General features: G+C 40.9%; 1 protein-coding gene across 4 annotated transcripts in view; it reads right to left on the reverse strand.

Annotated features, from left to right (window-relative positions):
* ACTN1 (actinin alpha 1) overlaps nt 1–21,654 on the reverse strand; it is a 122,476-nt gene that overhangs the window by 72,538 nt on the left and 28,284 nt on the right. For all 4 annotated transcript variants that reach the window (XM_066608486.1, XM_066608482.1, XM_066608485.1 and 1 more), the window contains exons 2-3: nt 5,795–5,909; nt 5,284–5,403 (exon numbers count right to left, since the gene is read on the reverse strand). In XM_066608486.1, the coding sequence (XP_066464583.1) occupies nt 5,284–5,403; nt 5,795–5,909 (235 nt within the window). The remainder of the gene's footprint in view (nt 1–5,283; nt 5,404–5,794; nt 5,910–21,654) is intronic.

Here is a 21,654-nt window from a genome sequence, read left to right on the forward strand (position 1 = left end):
ACGGGAAGGGGGGGGATGTCTTTATGTAAAATCCTATTTAAAGCCTATGCTACGAGAAGATAGGTGTGAGGGAGATGTACATGTGGAGTCTATGGGTAGAAATACATTAGGGGGGGGGGGGGGAATTGCTCATAGGAGGTTTCTATACGCCACAAAATATAACAGAACAAACAAAAAAGTGTATTACTAAGGCAAATAGATGAAGTGGCAAATCACAATGAGGTAGTTATTATGGAGGACCTTAACTATCTGGATATAAATTGGTTCTTTCAATAACTAAAAAGACAATTAACTTTCCCAACTTGTACAGGACCCAACTAGAGGGATAGCCATTTTGGATTTATTAACTAGTTAAGGACATGGCCTATTTTGGGCTTAAGGACACAGCAATCTTTAGCGGATTTTCATCTCCATTTTTCAAAAGCCATAAATTTTTTCTGTTGATGCGGCCATATAAGGGTTTGTTTTTTGCGTGGCGAACTGTAGTTTTTATTGTTGCCATTTTTGGGTACGTAGACTCTATTGTAAAACTTTAATTTTTATGATAGCAGGGAGAGAAAACATCAATTCTGCCATAGATTTTCTTTAACAGCGTTAATCATGCAGCATAAATGACAATACATTTTTTCTGCGAGTCGGTATGATTACAGGGATACCAAAAAAAAATATATTTTTTTTCTACAACAAAAACCCTTTAGATATTTTTTTCTAAATCACTGCAAAGTGCTACAACTTTATCTTTCCATGGACTGAGCTCTGTGAGGGCTTATTTTTTGCGAGATGAGCTGTCATTTTATTGGCACCATTTTGGGGTACATACAGCTTTTTTGATCACTTTTATTGCATTTTTTGGGAGGCAAAATGAAAAAAAAAAATAAGTATTTTGCCTCAGTTTTTTAGAGTTTTTTTTACACTTTGCAGTGCAGGATAAAAAGCGTTTTCAATTTATTGTATGAGTTGTTATGGATACGACGATACCCTTCAATAAAAGGAGGTAAAAAAAAAAGTTAAACAGCTAAAGATGCCCTTATTGACTGGGACAATGTCCTCAAAAATAAGGAGTACAGACAATAAATGGAAAAATTTTTAAACAATCTTAAAAACATACTGTGAGCAGTTCATACCTTACATGCATAAAAGGATTAAATATTTGAGGAAATCAATGTGGCCCAATAATAGATGTAAAGGGGGCAATAAACAAAAAGAAAGCATTTAACATCACCAAAAGAAAAAAAAAAGGCAGCAAAGCAGCACTAAAAACCTATAAAAAGGAAAAAAATTACAACCCCAAATATTTTAAATGTAAAGAAAAGAACAATAGAATACATACCAGAAGGTGAAAGGGAGATTTTTTTTTTTTATTTTATCAGAAAAAAAAATTTAATTTAGAAATTGATGGCAGCAATACAGCCACAGTATAAAAAATTAAGACAGGGTTGAACAAAAAAAAAGCTGGAAAAGTGGTACTAATGAAAAACAGCTGGAGGGTCAATTTTCTCTTAAGTTACATGACTGTATAAAAAAAGAGCATGTCAGAGAGAGAGTGTCTCAAAAGCCAAAAAGTAGTTAGAGGTTCACCAATCTGTGAAAAATTGCATTTGAAAATTGTGGAACAATTTGAGGAAAATGTTCTTCAACATAAAATTGCTAAAATCTTGAATATCCTACCATCGATCGTACATAATATGAAAAGATCCAGTGAATCTGGAGAATTTAAAGTGCACAAAAGACAAAGGCAGCTGTCAATATTGGATGCTCAAGATCTACAGGCACTCAGGCGTTACTGTAATAAAAACATGCATGATTCTGTAATCCTTCCAGAAATCACTGTCTGAACTCAGTTCGCATCATACAGCTTTACTTGCATTTGTGGATTGCATGGCAAAGAAGAAAATATGAATGAACACAATTGGGAAACACTTGCATCTTCTCTAGGCTAAAACTCATTTCAAATGGTCTGAGGCAAAAATTGAAATCTGTTCTGTGGTCAGATGAATCAAAATGAGAAATGTTTGGACATCACGGACGCCGTGTCCTGCAGACTGAAGAGAAAGGGAATCATCCAGCTTTTTATCAACGCAAAGCTCAAATCCTACATCTGTGATGGTATGGGGTTGCATTAGTGCCTATGGCATGGGCAGCTTACACATCATGAAAGGCACTATCAATGCTGAGCAATGTATATAGGTGTTAGCATGGTCTTCCTGAAATATACAAGGCCTTCCCTGAAAGAGATGCTGTCTGGATGGAGCATAGGTTCTAAGCCAGTTAATATATTCATTAATTTCTTGGAGGAACAACAGAGGAACGGAACAACATGGAGCTCTCCATGAAATAATAATTCTGGACCATCTTTTCTGCACCAAGTAGAATTGAGATAAATTAATATGAAATTATCAAGTAATTCTAAATGTATATCAAACATGAATACATTGAACCAGGGAATGAAACTGATAACAGACATACAATCCTGATACAGAATATACCTTGTACTTCAACAGAACACTAATTGTGTGCTACAAGAACAAATCAAGTTTCCAAGAACATAAGGAATTCCATAAGAGATAAGATTGCTATGGTTTCTGGAAACATGCACACAAAGTATTTCAGGAAGTTAAACCTCAATGGAAAAGACTTTTTCTCATCTCAATATACTGTGTGACTCGTCAAGACAGCCTCTTCTATAAATACACTATGCCTTCCATAAAGACTTATTCCGTGTGGACGGCTTCCATTGATGTCAATGGAAGCCACCCGACCCGCAGCCCTTACGCAATTAACATTGTGGAAAGGTTGCAGATTCTGAGTCATCGCTAGGCGGTGACGCGGGAAAAGCAGGGGTTTGTTTAAAAAAAAATAAAAATCTGTACTGCGCATGTCCGATGGAGAGTCATGCGGCTCATTTGCAGTACAGAACAGGCAGCCGAAATGAAAGGTACACTCAGACACCCGGCCGGGGACAGGGTTGGATTCTACTGCGAGCTCCCACATGCGGAATCCGGCCCAGTCGTATGCAGCCGGCCTAAGTGAAACCAATATTTGGTGTGACCACACTTTGCCTTCAAAACGGCATCAATTCTTCTAAGTACAATTGTAGAAAGTTAGGGATTTTATAGGATTATAGTCAGGTGTATGATTAACCAGTATTACCAAACAGGTGATAATTATCATTTTCATATGTAGGATGAAACAGTCATTAACCGAAACAGAAACAGCCGTTTAGGAAGCTTAAAGGGGTATTCTGGGTACAGACTAACATTTTAAAAACTAATGTACATTATCACAATTATTCATTTTGTAATAGGATTGCTGTACCTGGTTTAGCTACTTTCTTCATTTTCTATGTATATCACGTGACTCTCAGACTGAAAAAATAGCTCCACTTCCTCTGACATCTTACACTGTAGAGGCCTTACAGTGCTCCACCCTCCTGCCCCATGGCGGAATATCGCTAGCGATATTCTGTCGCGGCCGGAGGGAGGTTGGTGCTAGTAAGTTGCAGGACCTGTGAGTTGTAGGGAAGCTGTAGCTAACAGTCTGTCATTGTGTTTACTGTCCAAGTGATCCCTTTAAACAGCAGATCGGTGACTGCATAGGATACAGATAAAAAGTACAGGTTACTGTACTGTTACCTGCTATATCTTGTTATTTTCAGAATTTCCTTTTTGTGTCTGAAAAAAAAAACCTTTAAAACTTAGTGAAAAAACTTCTACAAAGGGGGGTTGTGGAAGACAGTTCATGTCACATGTCATACACCATGGCAAGATAAGAATAGCAACAAGACACAAGGCAGTTACACTGCATCAGCAAGGTCTCTGCCAGGCAAAGATTTCAAAGTAGACCTGGGTTTTAAGATGTGATGTTGAAGTGTTTTCGAAGAAGAACAAAGAAACAGGCAATGTTGTGGACCGTAGACGCGGTGGTTGGCCAAGGAAATGTAGTGCTGCAGATGAAAAACACAATGCTTGCTTCCCTTTAACATCGGAAGAGGTCTAGCAGTGCCATTAGCTCAAAACTGACAGAAACCAGTGGGACACCATCTACTGTTTGAAGTTGTCTGGCCAGAAGTGGTCTTCATGGCAGAATTGCATCCCAAAAGCCATACCTTCAACACAGAAACAAAGCCAAGCGACTAACAATGCATGAAAACATAGGAACTGGGGTGCAGAAAATTGGCAGCAGGCACTCTGGACTGATGAGTCAACATTTGAAGCATTTGGCTGTAACAGAAGGCAGTTTGTTCAGTGAAGGACTGGAGAGCGGAACAAAAATGTGTCTGCAGGCATCATTGAAGCGTGGTGGAGGTTCCTTCCTCGATAATGGTGTCATCAATGCTGAGAAATACGAGCAGATACTTATCCATCATGCAATTCCATCAGAGAGCCATCTGATTGGCTCAAAAATTATTTCTCAGCAGGACAACCAACTCAACCATACAGCCAATGTTATTAAGAATTATTTTCAGTGTAAGGAAGAACAAGGAGTCCTGGAAGTGATGATATGACCCCACAGAGCCCTGATCTCAACATCATTCAGTCTGTCCGGGATTACATGAAGCAACAGAAGGATTTAAGCAAGGTGACATCCACAGAAGATCTGTGGTTAGTTCACCAAGATGTTTGGAACAACCTCCCTGCTGAGTTCCTTCAAATACTGTGTGCAAGTATACCTAGAAGAATTGATGCAATTTTGAAGGTAAAGTGCGGTCACAAAAATATTGATTTGATTAAATTTGCATTTTGTTAATTGACAAAAATAAACTAACACTACTATTTTTGAAAGCCTTCTTACTCTGCAGCATTTTTCTACACCTGCCTAAAACTTTTGCACAATGCTGTATATAAAAATAATGGCAACTCCCACACTAGGCCTCCTACTTCAGTGTGAGGTAGGACCACAAGTGATGCACCTGTAGGAAAGATACTATGGAGGACATTTAACAAGGCTTCTAACGCCAGGTTCACATCTGCATCGGAACACGCAGATAGAGATTCTATCACAGACATTGCTGAAAATACTGGAAAAAAAAAAAAACGTGCAGCTGAGCAGAAAGCATATGCACCCCATTATAGTCAATAGGGTCCACCCGGCGCGGTTCGGTTTCATCCAGAGATTGAGACGTTTGGCCGCGGGGATTCCCCCTTTCCTGCTCCCCAAAAACTGCCGTAAATTAGCGTACATTTTTTGACAAGGCGCACGCAGGAAATGCCAGGCTTAGTAAATTTCCCCCTATATTCAGATAGTCCAACTAGGCCAGTCATCATACCATAGCAATTACCTCACCTTCTGCACCTATGGACACCAGTTTTACCCCTTTACTGGCAATAAAGTCCAGAGCTTTGTTGACATTGGAGATCTTGTGCACTCGCATTTTGCCTCGTTCAGGTTTGGGTAAACGTTCCCCTGTGGAGACGTAAAAAAAAAAAAAAATTTAGTAAGTGCAGTGTATACCAAAAAAACATAGTGGGTGCATGGCTTCACAATGAGCTGTCAATCAATCTACATTACAACATCTGCAATGAACATAAGGAAAGACATAGAACCAACATTTACACTTTAGGATGGTCTAGTTTTAATGTCTTCTATTATAAACTTCAATCTAATTTATGGGGAAAAAAAGAAAATGAATGCTAGAGTTTCATTATGGCGAGAACTGATCCATCCTAACACTCTAACAATGAGATTTACCAGAGAAGACATCTGTAATATCCAAATAATAGTATTTACTGATAACTTGGACAAAGTATTGGAACGTTGCCTCATACACAAGCTTCCTTCAGACAAATAATCTTACCTGAAATGACTTCAAGTAATAGCATGAGTTTAAGGCCATCTCGAAAGTCTTCATCTATATTCTCAATTTGTGTCCCAGCCTTCCGGAGATGTGAATTACACCATGCTGTGAAAGTCTGTGGAGGACAATATAAAACGTGTCAATTCTTGTCAAGAAGTTAAAAACTACATTTTAGTCGTGCTTCAATTCTACTAGATATTTGGTGGTTTGTCAAATGGAGTCAGTGGTTCTCTTGGGCTTTATCTCTGCCCAACACATTCATAGATAATTTCCTAAAAGGTGCTTCCACCCTTGGCCTATAAAAAGGTCTCTCAGAGGCTCCTTGTGTGTAGTAGCCTCTTCCGCTTGGGAAGAGCTTGTTGGCCACTAGACGCCGCTACGATGCAATGGAAGAGATTTTGCCCAGTTAACAGTCTGAGAGGGGCGCATTATTGGAATGCAAGAAGCTGGAAGGTCATATCAACGAATTGCCGCCACCGGGCCATTCTGACCAGAGTGTTAGGAGGTGGTGGGACCAATGGATGCATGACAGCGCGCAGACACACAGACACACCAGTCTTGCTTGACCAACAAGCAAAAGTAGCTCCAACTGTTTTATTGTCTACCACCATCCAGGTGGCACAATAGTTACAGGTCCCCGTTTGTGTCAGAACCATTTCCAGGCACTTGGCTGAAGGACATTCGGCCTCATTGCACCCATTACGTGTAACGCCTTGACATCCACCATTGCCTCCATTTGCAATGGTGTTGTGAACAAAACTGGAATGTTAGAGTGAAACCAAAGTTGTCTTCAGTGACGAATCCAGGTTTAGTTTAGACACAAACATGGCCATTGATGGTGCCCAGAGACCTAAGGGTGAGTGCTACAATCCTGCCTTTGCTGTGGAGTGGCATACTGCCCTCAGTACTGGTGTGAAGGTGTAGTGGTACAAGTGACAATGACCGCTCAGCGATATGTTCAGGACATACTGCAGCCACATGTGTTCCTCTCATGGCGGATTCCAAGAGGCATTTTTCAGCAGGATAATGTTTGGCTGCTCACACAATGGTGTCACAGGAGCCTCCACAACATTGTCACACTTCCATGGCCCGCCCAGTCACCAGAGTTTTCACCAACAGAACATATATGGGACCATCTGGGACACCAACTTCAGCAGCCTATGAATTTGCATGATCTAGAGGCTCAGTTACAGCAAATGCGGACCGATATTCTGCAACATACCATATGGAATCTGTATGCTACCACGCCCACCCATATCACACCTGTATTCAAGCTAGAGGCAGTCCAACAAAATATCAGAGCCTCCATGCCTGCCCATATCACATCTTGCATACAAACTGATGCTTGAAAAAGGCTTGATAGAAGCCGAAACGCGTTGCAGCGCCAATCCACTTGTATTTTATGCAATAAATCGACCTATGAGGATTACGTTTGCCCCACTGGAGTCTTTCTGTTTCCTTCGATATTGGGGGTGCCAGGAGTCCAGGCACCCCTCAACAAGTAAGATTTTCCCATTTTGACACAGTTTGACGGAGCGCAAAAAGTGAGTTTTTCCTATTTTGAATATACATTTCTTTCCTCCTCAACACGGTTGTTTTGGAGTCGCTCGCTGCTGCTCTCCCCTAGGGGATGTTCTAGGACCGTCAACGTGCACTGTCCCAAATTTGGTTTGAAAGGCCTTTGTGGACCAACAAACTGACGGTCTCTTAACCATAGGACCGGTTCAGTTGCGGTGAGTGTCCATTTACACTAGTCCTGTTCTCTATTTTTCCATACACCATTGGAGCGCCGCTTCTGATCTTTATATTTTGTCTACACCTGTATTCAAGCTAGAGGCAGTCCAACAAAGTATCAGAGCCTCCATGCCTGCCCATATCACATCTTGCATACAAACTAGAGGTGGCCCAATAGAGTGCTAGAGCCTCCATGCCCACCCGGATCACATCTTGTATGCAAGCGAGAGGCAATACAACAGGGTACTAGAGCCTCCATGCCTGCCCGTATCACATCTTGTATACAAGCGAGAGGCAGGACAACAGGGTACTAGAGCCTCCATGCCCTCCTATATCACCTCTTGTATGCAAGTGAGAGGCAGGACAACAGGGTACTAGAGCCTCAATGCCCGCCTGTATCACATCTTGTATGCAAGAGATAGGTGGTACACCAGGGTACTAGAGCCTCCATGCCCGCCCGTATCACATTATGTATCCAAGCTTGAGGTTGCCCAACAGTGTACTAGAGCCTCCATGCCCACATCACGTCTTGTATCCATGCTTGAGGTGGCCCAACAGGGTACTAGAGCCTCCATGCCCACCTGTATCACATCTTGTATACAAGTGAGAGGCGGGACAACAGGGTACTAGAGCCTCCACGTCTGCCTGTATCACATCTTGTATGCAAGAGATAGGTGGTACAACAGGGTACAAGAGCCTCCATGCCCACATCACATCTTGTATGAAAGCTAGAGGGGGTACAACAGGGTACTAGAGCCTCCCTTCAAGTGGTCATTTCTCCACATTTAATTCTCCTTTTGCTCTGATATTGTAATCACTTACCTATATCAATGTTACAATCACACAGAGAAAGTGTCATTTGATTTGGACAACTCCTAGGAAAGGGAGTTTTTTTTCCTCTGTTTACAGTGAATATAAAATAGATTTATCTATTGTAAGTAATAGTATATTTGTGTATGCTCCTGTGTGTATATGAAAAGTAAATTAAATAAGTGTCTGTATGCAGGTTTTATGTGCATATAAAATTGTAAAAAAGTGCCTGTGTAAGGACTCGGAGGTTCTGTAAACGAATTTGATTAAAATGCAGGACAAAATAATGCTATGTGTAGCGATATTCCGTCCTGTAAAATGTCGGGCTGCAGGACAGAAAGTGAATGGACCCACATTATAATCAGTGGGCTTTGTCTGGTTGCGTCGTTAGCTGGATCTGTCTCCAATTATTTCCAGCAACTTTGGCCAAACAGAATAGTATATGCTATTCTGTCTAGCCAAAACGACGGATGCAAATGGAAACCTGCAGTTTTGGTCTCCATTTCATAAGTGACATTCTATGGAACAGTTTAGAGCTCTGTCTAAATGCAGCTTTCAGCATATCAGATGGAACCCTTGGACTGGAAGCCTTGATGGGTGCCCGAACGAGGTGCAAGTGTAGCTTTACATGCAGATTGACCACTTTTGGTGCAGATTCAATGAATCTCCATATCTGAAATCGAAATCTGTTACCATATATATGCAGCAAGTTTGATTCTGGTACCATATCTTTGTAATAAGCATGATTCTGGTACTAAGTCTATATAGTAACCTTGGTTCTCTTGCCATATACATTTTTTCCCATGGGAAATAAGCCTCTGCTAGAGGCATCTAGCCATTGCTTAATGTTTTCTCCCCAATGAAAAGCAATGCAGTCTCGGACAAGCATGCAAGTGTATGGGGAAGTCGGGAGCAATAGCTGTTGTCTTAATGAGCATTTGCCTGACAGGTATCCAAAATGTATAGATAACAGCTTTAAACTGGCTCACCAATAGGGGGTGTGAGCATTAAAAAGTACCTAGAACAGCTTGAACGTTCAATACGACCCTGGGTGTAAGTCACATCTGAGTCTTTACGCATTCCTATAGGATATAACTTATGCTGCATCACATCTCAGCCAAAGGCCAGGACATTCACTGTGTAAATCTAGTCTCCAAGGAGTATTGAAATGAGACCGCAACGCTACTGGCCAACACAAGGGATATCAGCTTATGCTGCTCCGATCATTAGAACAATGGAATAAACTAATGGCATCAACTGCTATACTCTCGCTTACCGGCATCAATTACTAGCACTTATATTCAGTGCAGTGAAATATTTATCACCGACCATTAATCACGGTTATACGGCTTATAGTCATTGTTTTATTAGCATTGTGCTGCCATCTATTGATCAAAGCATTAATCCGTTTATTGCATTCATACTGTGCCTGTATTCCATTTTAGCATTTGACAATGTTTATACCTCTTGGCATTTTCTACTTCTAGTACAATAGTCCTGCTTTCTGTTGCAACTGGAGAGCATGTCTTGTGCTAGATGATTATATTAAAAGCTAAAAAATACAAAATTTTCTTCACTTTCCATACAAAGGAGAAAAATCATGATCACTATTAGAGTTATCCACTTCTAAACTACTGATGGCTTATCCTGAGGATAGGCAATCAATAGTAAACCATCTAGAGTCTGCCCCCTGAAATTCCATTGATCAGCTGTTAAACAAGACAGGGATGCTCATGCATTGAGCAGATATCTACAGAAAACAGACAGCTCCATTCCCACTGCAGTGGCCAGGCCTGGTATTACACACAAAGATTCCACTCACTTCAACTGGAAGTTTACATGTAACACCAAGAATGGCCACGACAGTGGAAACAGAGCTGTCTGCTTCCTGCATGAGAGCACCAGCCAAGTGAAGAATTTCATAAAATAAATTATACAATTCATATTCATTCTACCCATCCAAGCCCCTATTTATTAGAAACGGTTATCAAACCATACCATTTTAATATAGACAATTCCTCACTTTAAAACACAAGTCATATATGAAGGAGTCAGAGTCTGGGAAAATTGAGGAGTCGAAAATTTGCTTCAATCAACGCCCTAGCAGTGACAAAAAGTTAGGAAAAGTTTTATCAAACCCTGCAAAGTTCTTGTTTAACGTACTAGCTCTGCTTTATCTCATTTTTTAGGCCAATTTTGTGACAAATATTGTCTAGAGGTGAGGAAAACACACCGACCTTTTAGGTCAAACAAACATAATAAATAGGCTATTCTTTTTGCTATAGCTCAATTACACATTATTTTGTGGCACCTATACAAAGCAAAGAACAATCACTTCTCTGTGCTTGTCTCATGAAGGATTATAAAAGGTGATAAACAAGTCACGGTCCGACCAGTCTTTTTCAAACTGTCACAGTCGGTGGTTTCTAACAGTCGTCGCTCACCGCGCTTCCTGGGTACATGAAACACAAACATGCTTATGCAAGAAGCGGACTGTACTTCCTGTACCTGTAATAGTCCAAGATGCCACAAAGCTGCTGTGTGATGCCACCAGAAAGAAAAAGTGCAAGAGCGTCTCACAGCAATGAGTTCTCTTACACTTCCTATGTGATCTGACAACCACAGCTGACATACATACATTATATTACATTAAATACAATTGTGTGCGCACAAATACGCCGGTGTGAAGGAGCCCTTATAGGAAGGTTTCTTTAATACATAGTCAACTTATTCTATGTGATCCTTATCATTAAGGGCCTTCCCTCATCTTGCATAAACATTATATGGGACAACTGTCAGCCAAAAAAACGCTCAAACAAGTGATTTTCAGCTCTGTTGTCCTCCATAGACACAGGACCCTATAGGATACTGAGCGGGAAATGGCTCAGTAGTTCATTTCTGTTAAATTCTCTGAATTAAAGCGACTAGTAAGAGAGTTGTCGCTCAGTGTAAACAGGCAGTCGTTCAGCTTTGAAAACTGCCTGTTCACAGTGAAGAGACCAGAGATCAGAAGAATAAATCTCTAGTGCACTTCACCTCCATGTGCTTAACGACCATCGCTGCCGTGCAAAAGCACAGGAAGAATTAGTCTTGGGATGCCTGTCAGAGGCACGGCAGTCATCCCACGTAAATCTTAACATTGTACCAAGTTATTTTTTTGTTACTGCAATGAAGAATTCAGCAAATCCTAGTAAAGCCAAGTGCGGTTTTAACATGAGCTTTATGTGACGTTAACAGAACCTGGTCATTCATAGTAAAAGCCCCGCATGCACATTAGATTTCAGTCTTCTGAATCTGATGATAATTATAATGGTGAAGCTAGATGACCAAGATGTATTTGGGAGGGGAAGCACTCAACTTTCCACTGCCAGATTGTCAAAAGAAGGATTGGGAATGTTGAATTTAAACAGCGGGTCCTTTTGTTCACTGGGAGGAACATCCAGGTACACAGGGGAGCCGGGGAAAACTTTTGCATGAATGATTGTTCATCTGGCCATTGTTTAAGGTGTATGGGGCATGGCCACCATTAGTAGATAAGCATTAGGTCTCTCATGGATCAACTAAAGTGGAGATCGAACACAAAGTTTCTCCCTCTTTGGAGGACCTGGCATGTCCATGTGGCCTACTGTTTGCAAAGGGCAGAGTGTGAAGTTATATTTCTCCTGTTGGAGGTGCAGGAAAATTACTGACCGCTGGATACTATATTCACCCATAGATTACAGCTGAATCCTGGGGGTCTCAGTAGCAGGATACCCTATGAGCAACTTATCAAGGAGCCCTTCTAACAAAAATGCATTCTTCAATGTGTAGAGCTAATTTAATAGCTACATGGGGCGGATTGGGAGGTGTCACTGTTCCGCAACTTCTGTTCGGTAAAGCCAAAGACCACTTATGGTAGATAAAGAACAACTCTCAGCACCGGAGGATGACAATACATAAGATACTCTAATTCATAGTGAGCCCCGATGGCCCTGCTTTAGTGAACAAGGGCATATAGGTATATACAATATGTAACCTCATCCCTGGAATGGAACTGCCGGTGTTGAGACCCCTGCAGTAAGTTTGACCGAGGCAGCCAATATAGAATGAATGTAATGTATATCTAGATATTAACTAGCGTAGTATATATATCTATATATAAGAGTACAAGGTGAAACAAAACCGTTAACATATTTGTTTTAGTGCAGATTGTCTTGAAGAATCTCAGGAAAGCCGAAAGTAAACAGATTTCTCTTCTCTCCTGCCCACATACTGCTTTACAGAAGTGTGCTGCAGACTAAGGATTGTGTCATAGAAGACTTCTACAAATATAGAACAGGTACCTTAATAGCTTGCAGGTGTTACCGGAGTGACGGCCTCCCATGATTTCACCTCCTAATCACAGTAAAATAATTCACCAATATAGACTAAGTTAGGAATTGTCGGCTGATATATTTACTTTCATGGAAGGCTGAAGAATAATGAAGTGAAGATACATCTGAATAGGACACAATTATAAAGACAGTAAGATGGGATGGTACAAGGGTGGACTGAAGCATAAGTCCTCTGTAGTCAATACACTATGTGTGTGCAGTTACAATTATATGCCTCTGGAGGAGCTGTTTATTTGTACTATGTTGTAGGTTCTGCAGAAATGCATTCTTCAGGGTAGTCCAGTAGCATGGTCTTCCTACGGTTAGTGACTACTACTCATCTGTATATGTCGCCAGCATATTTTATCTGTTTTCTCTGACTTGAAGGGCTGCAGAATAAGACATTGCATACAGTATTAGACAGTTGGAACAATAGGGGTGAGACCCCTGCTCAGAGACTGTGGAAAAAAGGGGGGGACACAAGAGGTAGCAGTGCTTTTTCTGTACAACTGCTCGATCATCTTTTATATAAACAGGGTAGTATAAATAAGGCCGGGCTCTCATGACCGTAATTAACTGCACAAACCACAATGACATGTGTACTTGCTGCGTGACACCAATCTCCATGCACTATGATGGTGTGCATGTACACGTAATACGCATCAAGATAGGACATGCCGCGACTTATGTCACGCGCATCATGTGAGCAGCACGTTTAAAGTCTATGGGATATTGGTACTGCCCATTAAGTGTGCAAAAGCTGAATGCATGATATACAGTGAGCGTACGCTCATGTGAGCCTGGCCTAAACCTATATGAGGCAGTCACCAGCCCTGTGAATATACAGATATGAAATGCATTAATGTGTGTAGGAGATACAGTAGAAAAAGGCGCCCTTATTAGGCCTAAATTTGGACCTTATTGGCCAAATTAATGAGTGTATGGGATACACTAGAAAAAGGGGCCCTTATTCTAAAAGAAGGAAGAATATAGAAGCTGGGTAAAGGGTGAAGAGTTATACAGTATTAGAGAGTGTGGAAGGCCTCCCTAAAATTGTGTTTTCAGGGCACATTAAATTCTTTGCGAAAGTGCATTCCAGAGAATTGGTGCACCGCAAGAAAAATCTTGGGGATAGGAGTGGGAGGTTTGGATTAAAAGAGTAATTTAAGGCCCTTCAGACTAAACTACAATTATTCAGATTCTCGCTGGATCGCAGGAATCTAAACAATCATTCAGTGTGAATTCTGGTAGCAACTGAACGAACAAAATTTATTCATCATTCAGTTTCTACAGGCAAATAAAACCCAATGACAATCGGACTGTGTAAACAGGCAGTCGTTCACTTTCATTCACGGCAAACAGGCTGTCGTTCATAGATGGTCAGCCACAATGATCTCCGACCCACTTCTCTTCCATTCACTAAGCACTTAGCTCTCTTGCATGAATGCACAGGTGTGGTTATTGCAGAGACCCTTATAGCCCATTTCCAAAGAATTTTTCAAATAAATGAAAGATTAAATGTTTTAGTGATAATTTTGCGCAAAGTGTTAATGGACACTAATGTCCATTAACACTATCATTATTTGCATGTAAAAGGGGCCTCCAGGAGCTATTTGCCGAGCCCAGCATGTGGGCTGAGCTCTGCACACAGCTGCATTGTTCTCATGGTCTCAAGGGGGCTGTCAGCAGAATACAATGTAATCTGCTGACTCCCGCAGAGAACACACCATGTGGTCTGTTAAGAGATACTTTATCTCTCTGCGGCTGAACTATGGATTTTAAAATTCACCTTAAAATAATCGTTCAGACAAAACAATTATCGCTCATTTGCAACGATTATCACTCAACAAATTTTGAGTGATAATCGTTGTGTGTAAATGGGCCTTTGGTCTAGTCTAAGGTCATTAGCTGAGTGGAGGCTGCGGTTAGGGTGGTAGCCAGCAATGAGAGTCTACAAATTAAGGGGCTGTCCAGTTAAAAACTAACTTAAAATTAGATTAAAATGGCTTAACACAAAGGCAAAACTACTTTCCTATCCTCAGCCCTGACAATCCAGTGCTGCAGCCCCCTGATTCTCGCAGTCTGTTGACAGCGGAAGTCAGGTGACTTCTAATTGCCAATCAGAGGCCACAGCATAACTATCCGTACTTCTGGCATCACTGTTCAAATCCTGGGTGCCAGGTTTCCAAGAGTTTGGAACGGTGGTACCATGTGCTCCGATTGGCAGGCAGCATCACTTGACTTGCTCTGTCCAAGACCAGGAGAATCGCAGAGCTGTAGCGGTGGACCGACAGGGCTGGGGACAGGAAAGTAGAGTTTTGCTTTGTAGCCATTTGGATCAAATTTAAGATCTAGTTTTTAACCGAATAACCCTTTTAATATGGATTCTTAATAGTATTTTTTTTGTAGCAAAATACCGCTGCGTTTAAAAATTCCATCCAGAAGCTGCAGAGAAAATCCAAAGCATAAACTGAGCTGAGCTGCAGATTTTTTATCCACAGTATGTCAATTTAAGCTATAGATTTTTACAGAATATTTCATTTCTTCGAACAGGGGGGTAAAAGCCATAGCAAATCCGCAAAGCATAAACAAACCCTCAGGCTGGTTTCATATGTAGCATTTTTAGGAACAATGCCATGTTTTTGCTGCATCTTTGCTGGCTTTAATTATTATAAAAGAAAAAACAAAAAAAAAAACCTCTCCAACCAGATGCTCACTTAAAGCCAAAAGGGAAATAAAATGCACCACAAAGTATGCATTATTTGTGGAAGTTTAAACTCACTTTTTGTGCATTTTTTGCCATTTAGTGGCATTTACTAGGTTTATTTTTTTTCCAAGTCCTATTGAGAAGTTTGCCTAAAATAACTATTAAAAAATGCACGAAAGCAATGTTTTTTTTGTGTTTTTCTTCTATAAGCCATAAAGAGTATATGAAGAGAAGCCTTAAGGCAATTCCACATGTGACAGGAACCCCATCCACAAATGTTCATGAATTTCCAAATTTGGAATCTCTACATCAGTTTTACCGACCTACGTTTTATGTGGCTTTTCTTCTTCCCACTGCCACCTGAACGGCTAAATGGAGCCGATCCATCACAATAGAAAATGAAGGCAGCTGATAACTTCACCAACACAAAAGGTACATCTACCAAATGAAAGACAAACAAGCAAACGAAGCCAAATGAACAGCCATCCAGTTGCTGAGCAACATAAAGAGTCGGCATGAGCGATGACTCAATAGCACTTTGCTTGCAGACCTGTAAAAGCCTCCAAGTCAAGGAAAAGATCCCCCGTAAACGATCTCAATGCAAGGAGCGCGGATCTTACGTATCATCACATACATAATGAAGGCTTAGAAAGTGACTCAAATGTTCTAGACACAAAAATTGATACATCCATGTAATCCCTCATATCAAATAGATTATCGCGTGAAAAAACTACACTGTAAAGGCCCATTTAGACAACGATCGCTGAAGATTCGCTCAAAGCAGTCTTTTGATAATCATTGTGTGTAAACGAGCGCCAAATCGTGCATTTTTCATTACCTAGTCGTTCATTGTTGTCTTTCAGTCCGCCTAAAATCCATTGTTCGGCAGATCACTTTCCGTTTGGTTTAAATGCAATTCGTTCAGTGATTTGATGGGAGTGTTTAATCATTTGGCGGGGCGTACATTCAGCTGAAAGGCAGAGCGATTGGCTGTCGGGAGGACAAAGCTTCAATTGTAACACGCCCACCTACTGCTCAACCACTGGCCGTTGCGACAAACCCTGCAAGCAGCAACCAAGACCACTGAAAAATTAATTCGCCTTTTTAAACGCACGGGCTAAGGTCTCTGATTCACGGATTATTTTATTTAGGCTCGCGCAGATTTCCTTACTAGATTTTAGGTCACTAATAGGTCAATACAAAAAAACCACATATATTTTTGACACGGATGACCAAGAGATTATTTACATTCCAATGACAAAAATACTATTGTTTGTACCACAGTTTTTTTCATACATCTCTTTCGCAATTCCTTAACATAGATCGCCCATAATAGCCTCTGACTTTTATATTAAAGACATCTAGATTCTGTCACTGCTAAACAGATAGCTTTTTTTTTTTTTTTCCTTTTTAAAGACGAGATAAGCGCCGCCACGATTTTCACGAGCCGATACAAAGCAGCTCTTTCTTTCCCTTCCCTAAATGCACACGCCTTTCAAACTACTGCTCAATTATCATTTAATGCAAACGCTACACAACGATAATCCAACGAGTGAAAAGCCCGGTCGCTATGTCCATTTTCTAACGATTTTCGTTATGTTAAAACGTCAGTCTTTAAAAGCAAAACCATTGCTGACTTTTGATTGTTATAATGAATTTTAAGCGATTGGGTCTAAACGGCCCCTAATTCTCAATGATAGGTTTAATATCTTCATGCAGAGGTCGTAAACCTCTGCATGAAGACATAAGTCAATGCTTGTATGAACAAGCAAGAATCACTGACTAACATACCCAAACTCAGTACTTCATATATACTGGAGAACTATTTCGTAATAAGCCACACCAAAACTCACATCAAGAACAGGACAGCAGTGGCACATAGAGGTGATATGTCCTATAGCGAAGATTAATATGGGATCTCCTTCTGGTGCAAGTAACCACCCCCATAGCCCTAACCACCCGGCATAGCTGTGAAATATAGAACATTAAATTATAGCGCATGTGTGTGTCACTCCTTTTATACACTGCATATATATTCTGCATTACAGGTTATGCTTTCTGTCCCATTTGGGGCTCACAATTTAAAAAATTCATTTATTAGTGCAGTTTTAGAGAGTGGGAAGAAACCGGAGTACCCACAGGAAACCAACTCAAAACACATTAAGAACCTACAAACTCTATACAGATGCTATCCTCGTTTGAATTTGAACCTAGGACTGCAAGGCAACAGTTCTAACCACTGAGACTCACATTAGCAGGCAGCCATGTTGAATAGGTTCTCAAACATTTTCCATAATGCTAAAAGAATAAGGTATATTTCTGTCCTTGGGAACCGCCGGTCCTCTCTTCCCAGCAGATTTTGCACTCAGCCATTGATCAGTGGCAGCAGAACGCACATTTCCGAGCATATGTGTTGCTGTATATATAGAGCTGAATACAACAAGAACAATCACCATCTGGAAGTGCTTTGGCTGATTTATATCACTTACAATTACAATCATCTCTGTGACATGGTTCTCACTGCAAGCAGCAATTAACAGAACGGCTAGAAAGTCATCCGACTCCATATCTTCCGCCTGTAATATGCATTACTAAAATGTAACCAACTGTAGGAAGGAGGAAATCAAACTCTTACTATATGTTACTTAAGAGGTGACAGCTTCCTGGTTGCCAAGCAACTACTTAAGACGATAAAGATTTTAAAAAAGTAGAATTGGGGGGTGGGGTGGGGGGCATGAGTAACAAAGAAATGAAAAGTAGCATAACAATCATGTGTTAATGGAGCTGTTAAGGTTTACATAATATACAAACTATAAAACAATGCCAGGTAATTAGACTGGATCATGCCAGCTATAATGAAGGCTGCTGAGTAACACTGGCATAAAATTACTTTTATGTGGATAATAAAACCCAAAGTAATCACAGGAAACAATGTATCAACAGCACTTAACAGCCCCAAAACTCATCATTACTGACCGCAGATTCTGAAATGCAGAGATTTTAGGGGTCACCTACCAGGTTATAGCAGCAACCTGGGAACTAGCAAGAAAACACTGTCATAGTCCCCATTATATGCAGTATGAAGCAACTAAATTACTTAAGGTCCTTTTAGAGGAGCCGATTCCCATTTGAACGAGCAAGTGACGTCACTGCTTCTTCGTTGGCTCTTGCGCAGCCAGTTTATACAGGCAGATACATCGTTGGCTCAAACCAGAACCGTTCCGTCTATCACATTTGCTGTATAAGTGAATGAGAGGGAATGAACGATTGCGGTTTAAACCGAACGATAAGTCAACGAGCCAACGATGGTTTTAATGCCTGCAGAAAATGAACAAACCATAGTCACTTGCTTTTTGTTCATCTACTCGTTGGCTCGCGTTTAGACCAAACAATTATCGTTCGCTTTTTCCTGTTGGCTCATTATAGAGATGACAGAAGTGACCATGACAAACCATTGAGTGAGACACTAGACAAAAAAAAATAATAATAAAAGTGATGAGAAATCAAGTCAGAGTACATGTACTACTATAATGGCTGGTCTCACACGACCGTAATTCCATTGTGGAATCTGCAGAAAAAAAAAAATAGCTTTTTCCTTTACAGTCGCGGAAACAAATTGTAATTTCATGCAAGGTTAAGAAAAAAATAAAATGCAGCATGTAGTATTTTTCTGCGGACCCCACACAGACAGCCTCCTTTAAAGTCAGTGGAAGCCGACCAACTCGCGGCCCATCTGCAATTGACATTGTGGATGGGCTGTGGGCACCCATGTCATTGCCTAGCGATGGAGCGGGAAAAACAAAAAAAACAAAAAAAAAAAGCTTTACTGCACAGTGAATGTCTGCAGTTATCTGCAACACAGAAGAAAGAAGGTACACGGGGTTGCCAGCCATGGTCAGAGCCAGATTCCGCTGCGGTTTCCCGCATGCAGAATTTGGATCGCCCCTTTGAAACCGGCCTAAGGGTGCCATTGACAATAAAATACATTGTCAGGCTGAGGTTTCAAGCCCAGATGTAATTTATCGGTTAATCCAGAGCATTAGTGCCACTTAGAGGAGAAAAAAAAAAAAAAAAAAAAAGCACCTTTCGGGCAGGCTCACATGAGCATGTGGCAATATGCTGCATATATAAAAACGCAGTGCTTTACCGCGGTATCGTCATGTAAGCAGACGCGTATGGCAGCGTTTTTTTTGCCTGCGCATGACAGCATATCTCACGCACACTGCAATACGCAGGCTTCCCTTTTTTTATACTTTGTTGCCAAGCAGCAGTGCGGAAAAAAAAACCCCGCATATACACAGTGTAATTGCATATGTTCAGCGTTTTGTACACACCCATAGAGAACAATATGCCTCTATCACACGTAATATGTGGTAAAATATAACATGCTGCATTGTTTTTTTACTCACGTATTATACACAAAAACGCTAGTGTGAGTGTAACAGTGAAAATCAATGTATTTTTATTGCCATGAGGCACCGTGTCGTATATCGTGCACGGAATACGAAATTTAAATACACTCGTGTGAGCCTGGCCTTAGTGAGACCTGAAACAGATTTCATTTATGTCCTCAATAAGTGAATCATCATAGAACTACCACTTTTTTTTTTTTTTAAAGAAGAGCGCAGCAAGCTTCCCATGGCCAGCCACACAGCAAGGAGTTGCGAGCCACTGGATAGGGACCATTGGTGTAGACTCTAAGAAGGTCTCCTGATCTGACAGTCCATTGACACCTTTATCATCAAGACTCAGATATTGGGTCTATCCCTAATTCAAGTCACTTGTTGTGGCAATGTGTCACGGACATCCATTAGTTCACATTCACATCTGTGTTCTTGTTTTGTTCAAGATTCTGTTTTCCTGCTCCCATAAACAGAATCTCTCACGCAAGGGTCTATGAAATCAAACAGCACCAAAAAGGACTCCATTACCTAGATTGTGTCGGTCTTCCATTATGCTCTCACCAATTTTCCCCAGAAGAAATAGTACATCACGCTGTGCTATTTTGTCTGGGACTTTATGCCGTAGTCTCCGAATGGAGCCTCCAACACATATGAATGTGGTCAATGCCTGCATATTAAAACATTGACTACATTGTTAACAAATCAAGCCCCCGGTGAAAACCGCAGCAGCTCCTGTGTAACCCAATAAGCTTAAGTCATCTTTTGGACTTTCTATTTAATTTACTTTCTGGATGCCGCCCAAGGAATGAGGTCATTCCTCACACTTTGTCTTGGTTGTTTTACTCTTGTGTGCAATCATGTAAAGGTGGTACAAAGCTGAAATGGGATGAGGTCTTCTGAGACACCGAAATCTATTGGGAGTCAAGTCCAGGATTTATCATCAAAGCTCAAGCAGTTCACACCACCCATGAGAGTCACTTTATGACCAAATAGTTCCAGATTAACAGTATTATATCCAAACTGATTATCCGTAAGTTTATCTGTCCTCCCAGAAAGCCGCGTCACAACATCTTGTAGCAATGTGATCTCCTAGATACAGGAACGTATGATGGTTTTTCCAAGAGCTTAAAAACTAGTCGGTCAAAGCCCTGGCAGACGAGTTACAATGACCCGGAAGGCACCATGTCTTCTTGAGCTGTCATCCAATACAAGCCAATGGATATAAGGGTAATCTGTAGCAGCAAGGAGTATAACAGAAGGAACTGTCATGAAATGGTATTATTCCAGTCAACTGTATATGTTGGCAGCTGTTGTGTAGCAGTCACATTGGGACCCGCTTTGGCACAATTTTCTTATGTCTAGCTCCAGTGCACATCACTGCAGGCATTGCAAATTTCACTGACATTGTGAAAAAGAACATTCGTCCAAGACCATTGATAGATGATCCCGCTGCGTATGTTTGGCTTTAATAGGTTGTATTCATGTTTCTATATCAATACAAATCCAGTAAGTGACTTGTAAATAGATTTATGGTGAAAGAAATCCCTCCCGACCCCCCCCCCCCCCCCCCAATGCCGGGACATGTACTATGTAAAATGCATTTTCCAGCTGCAACTAAGAGGATTTTGTGTCTATGAGACATCACTGTGTGTTTATAGTCCGCTCTTGTACCCTAAATGTATCCGGTCCTCGTAATGTAAAATGCAGCTCTGCTATTAAGTATTACAGCCCTGGCCTGCAGTATGCTAAACACATTTAGAACCCAACCACTATAGCAGTAGTAGAAGCTATAAATTGAAATGCGCAGTTTTATACAGGGGAACTTAAGCGTTCAACAAGACAGTCTCAATGACG

The sequence above is a fragment of the Eleutherodactylus coqui genome, chromosome 6 (genome assembly GCF_035609145.1).
Source record: "Eleutherodactylus coqui strain aEleCoq1 chromosome 6, aEleCoq1.hap1, whole genome shotgun sequence".
Lineage (NCBI taxonomy): Eukaryota > Metazoa > Chordata > Amphibia > Anura > Eleutherodactylidae > Eleutherodactylus > Eleutherodactylus coqui.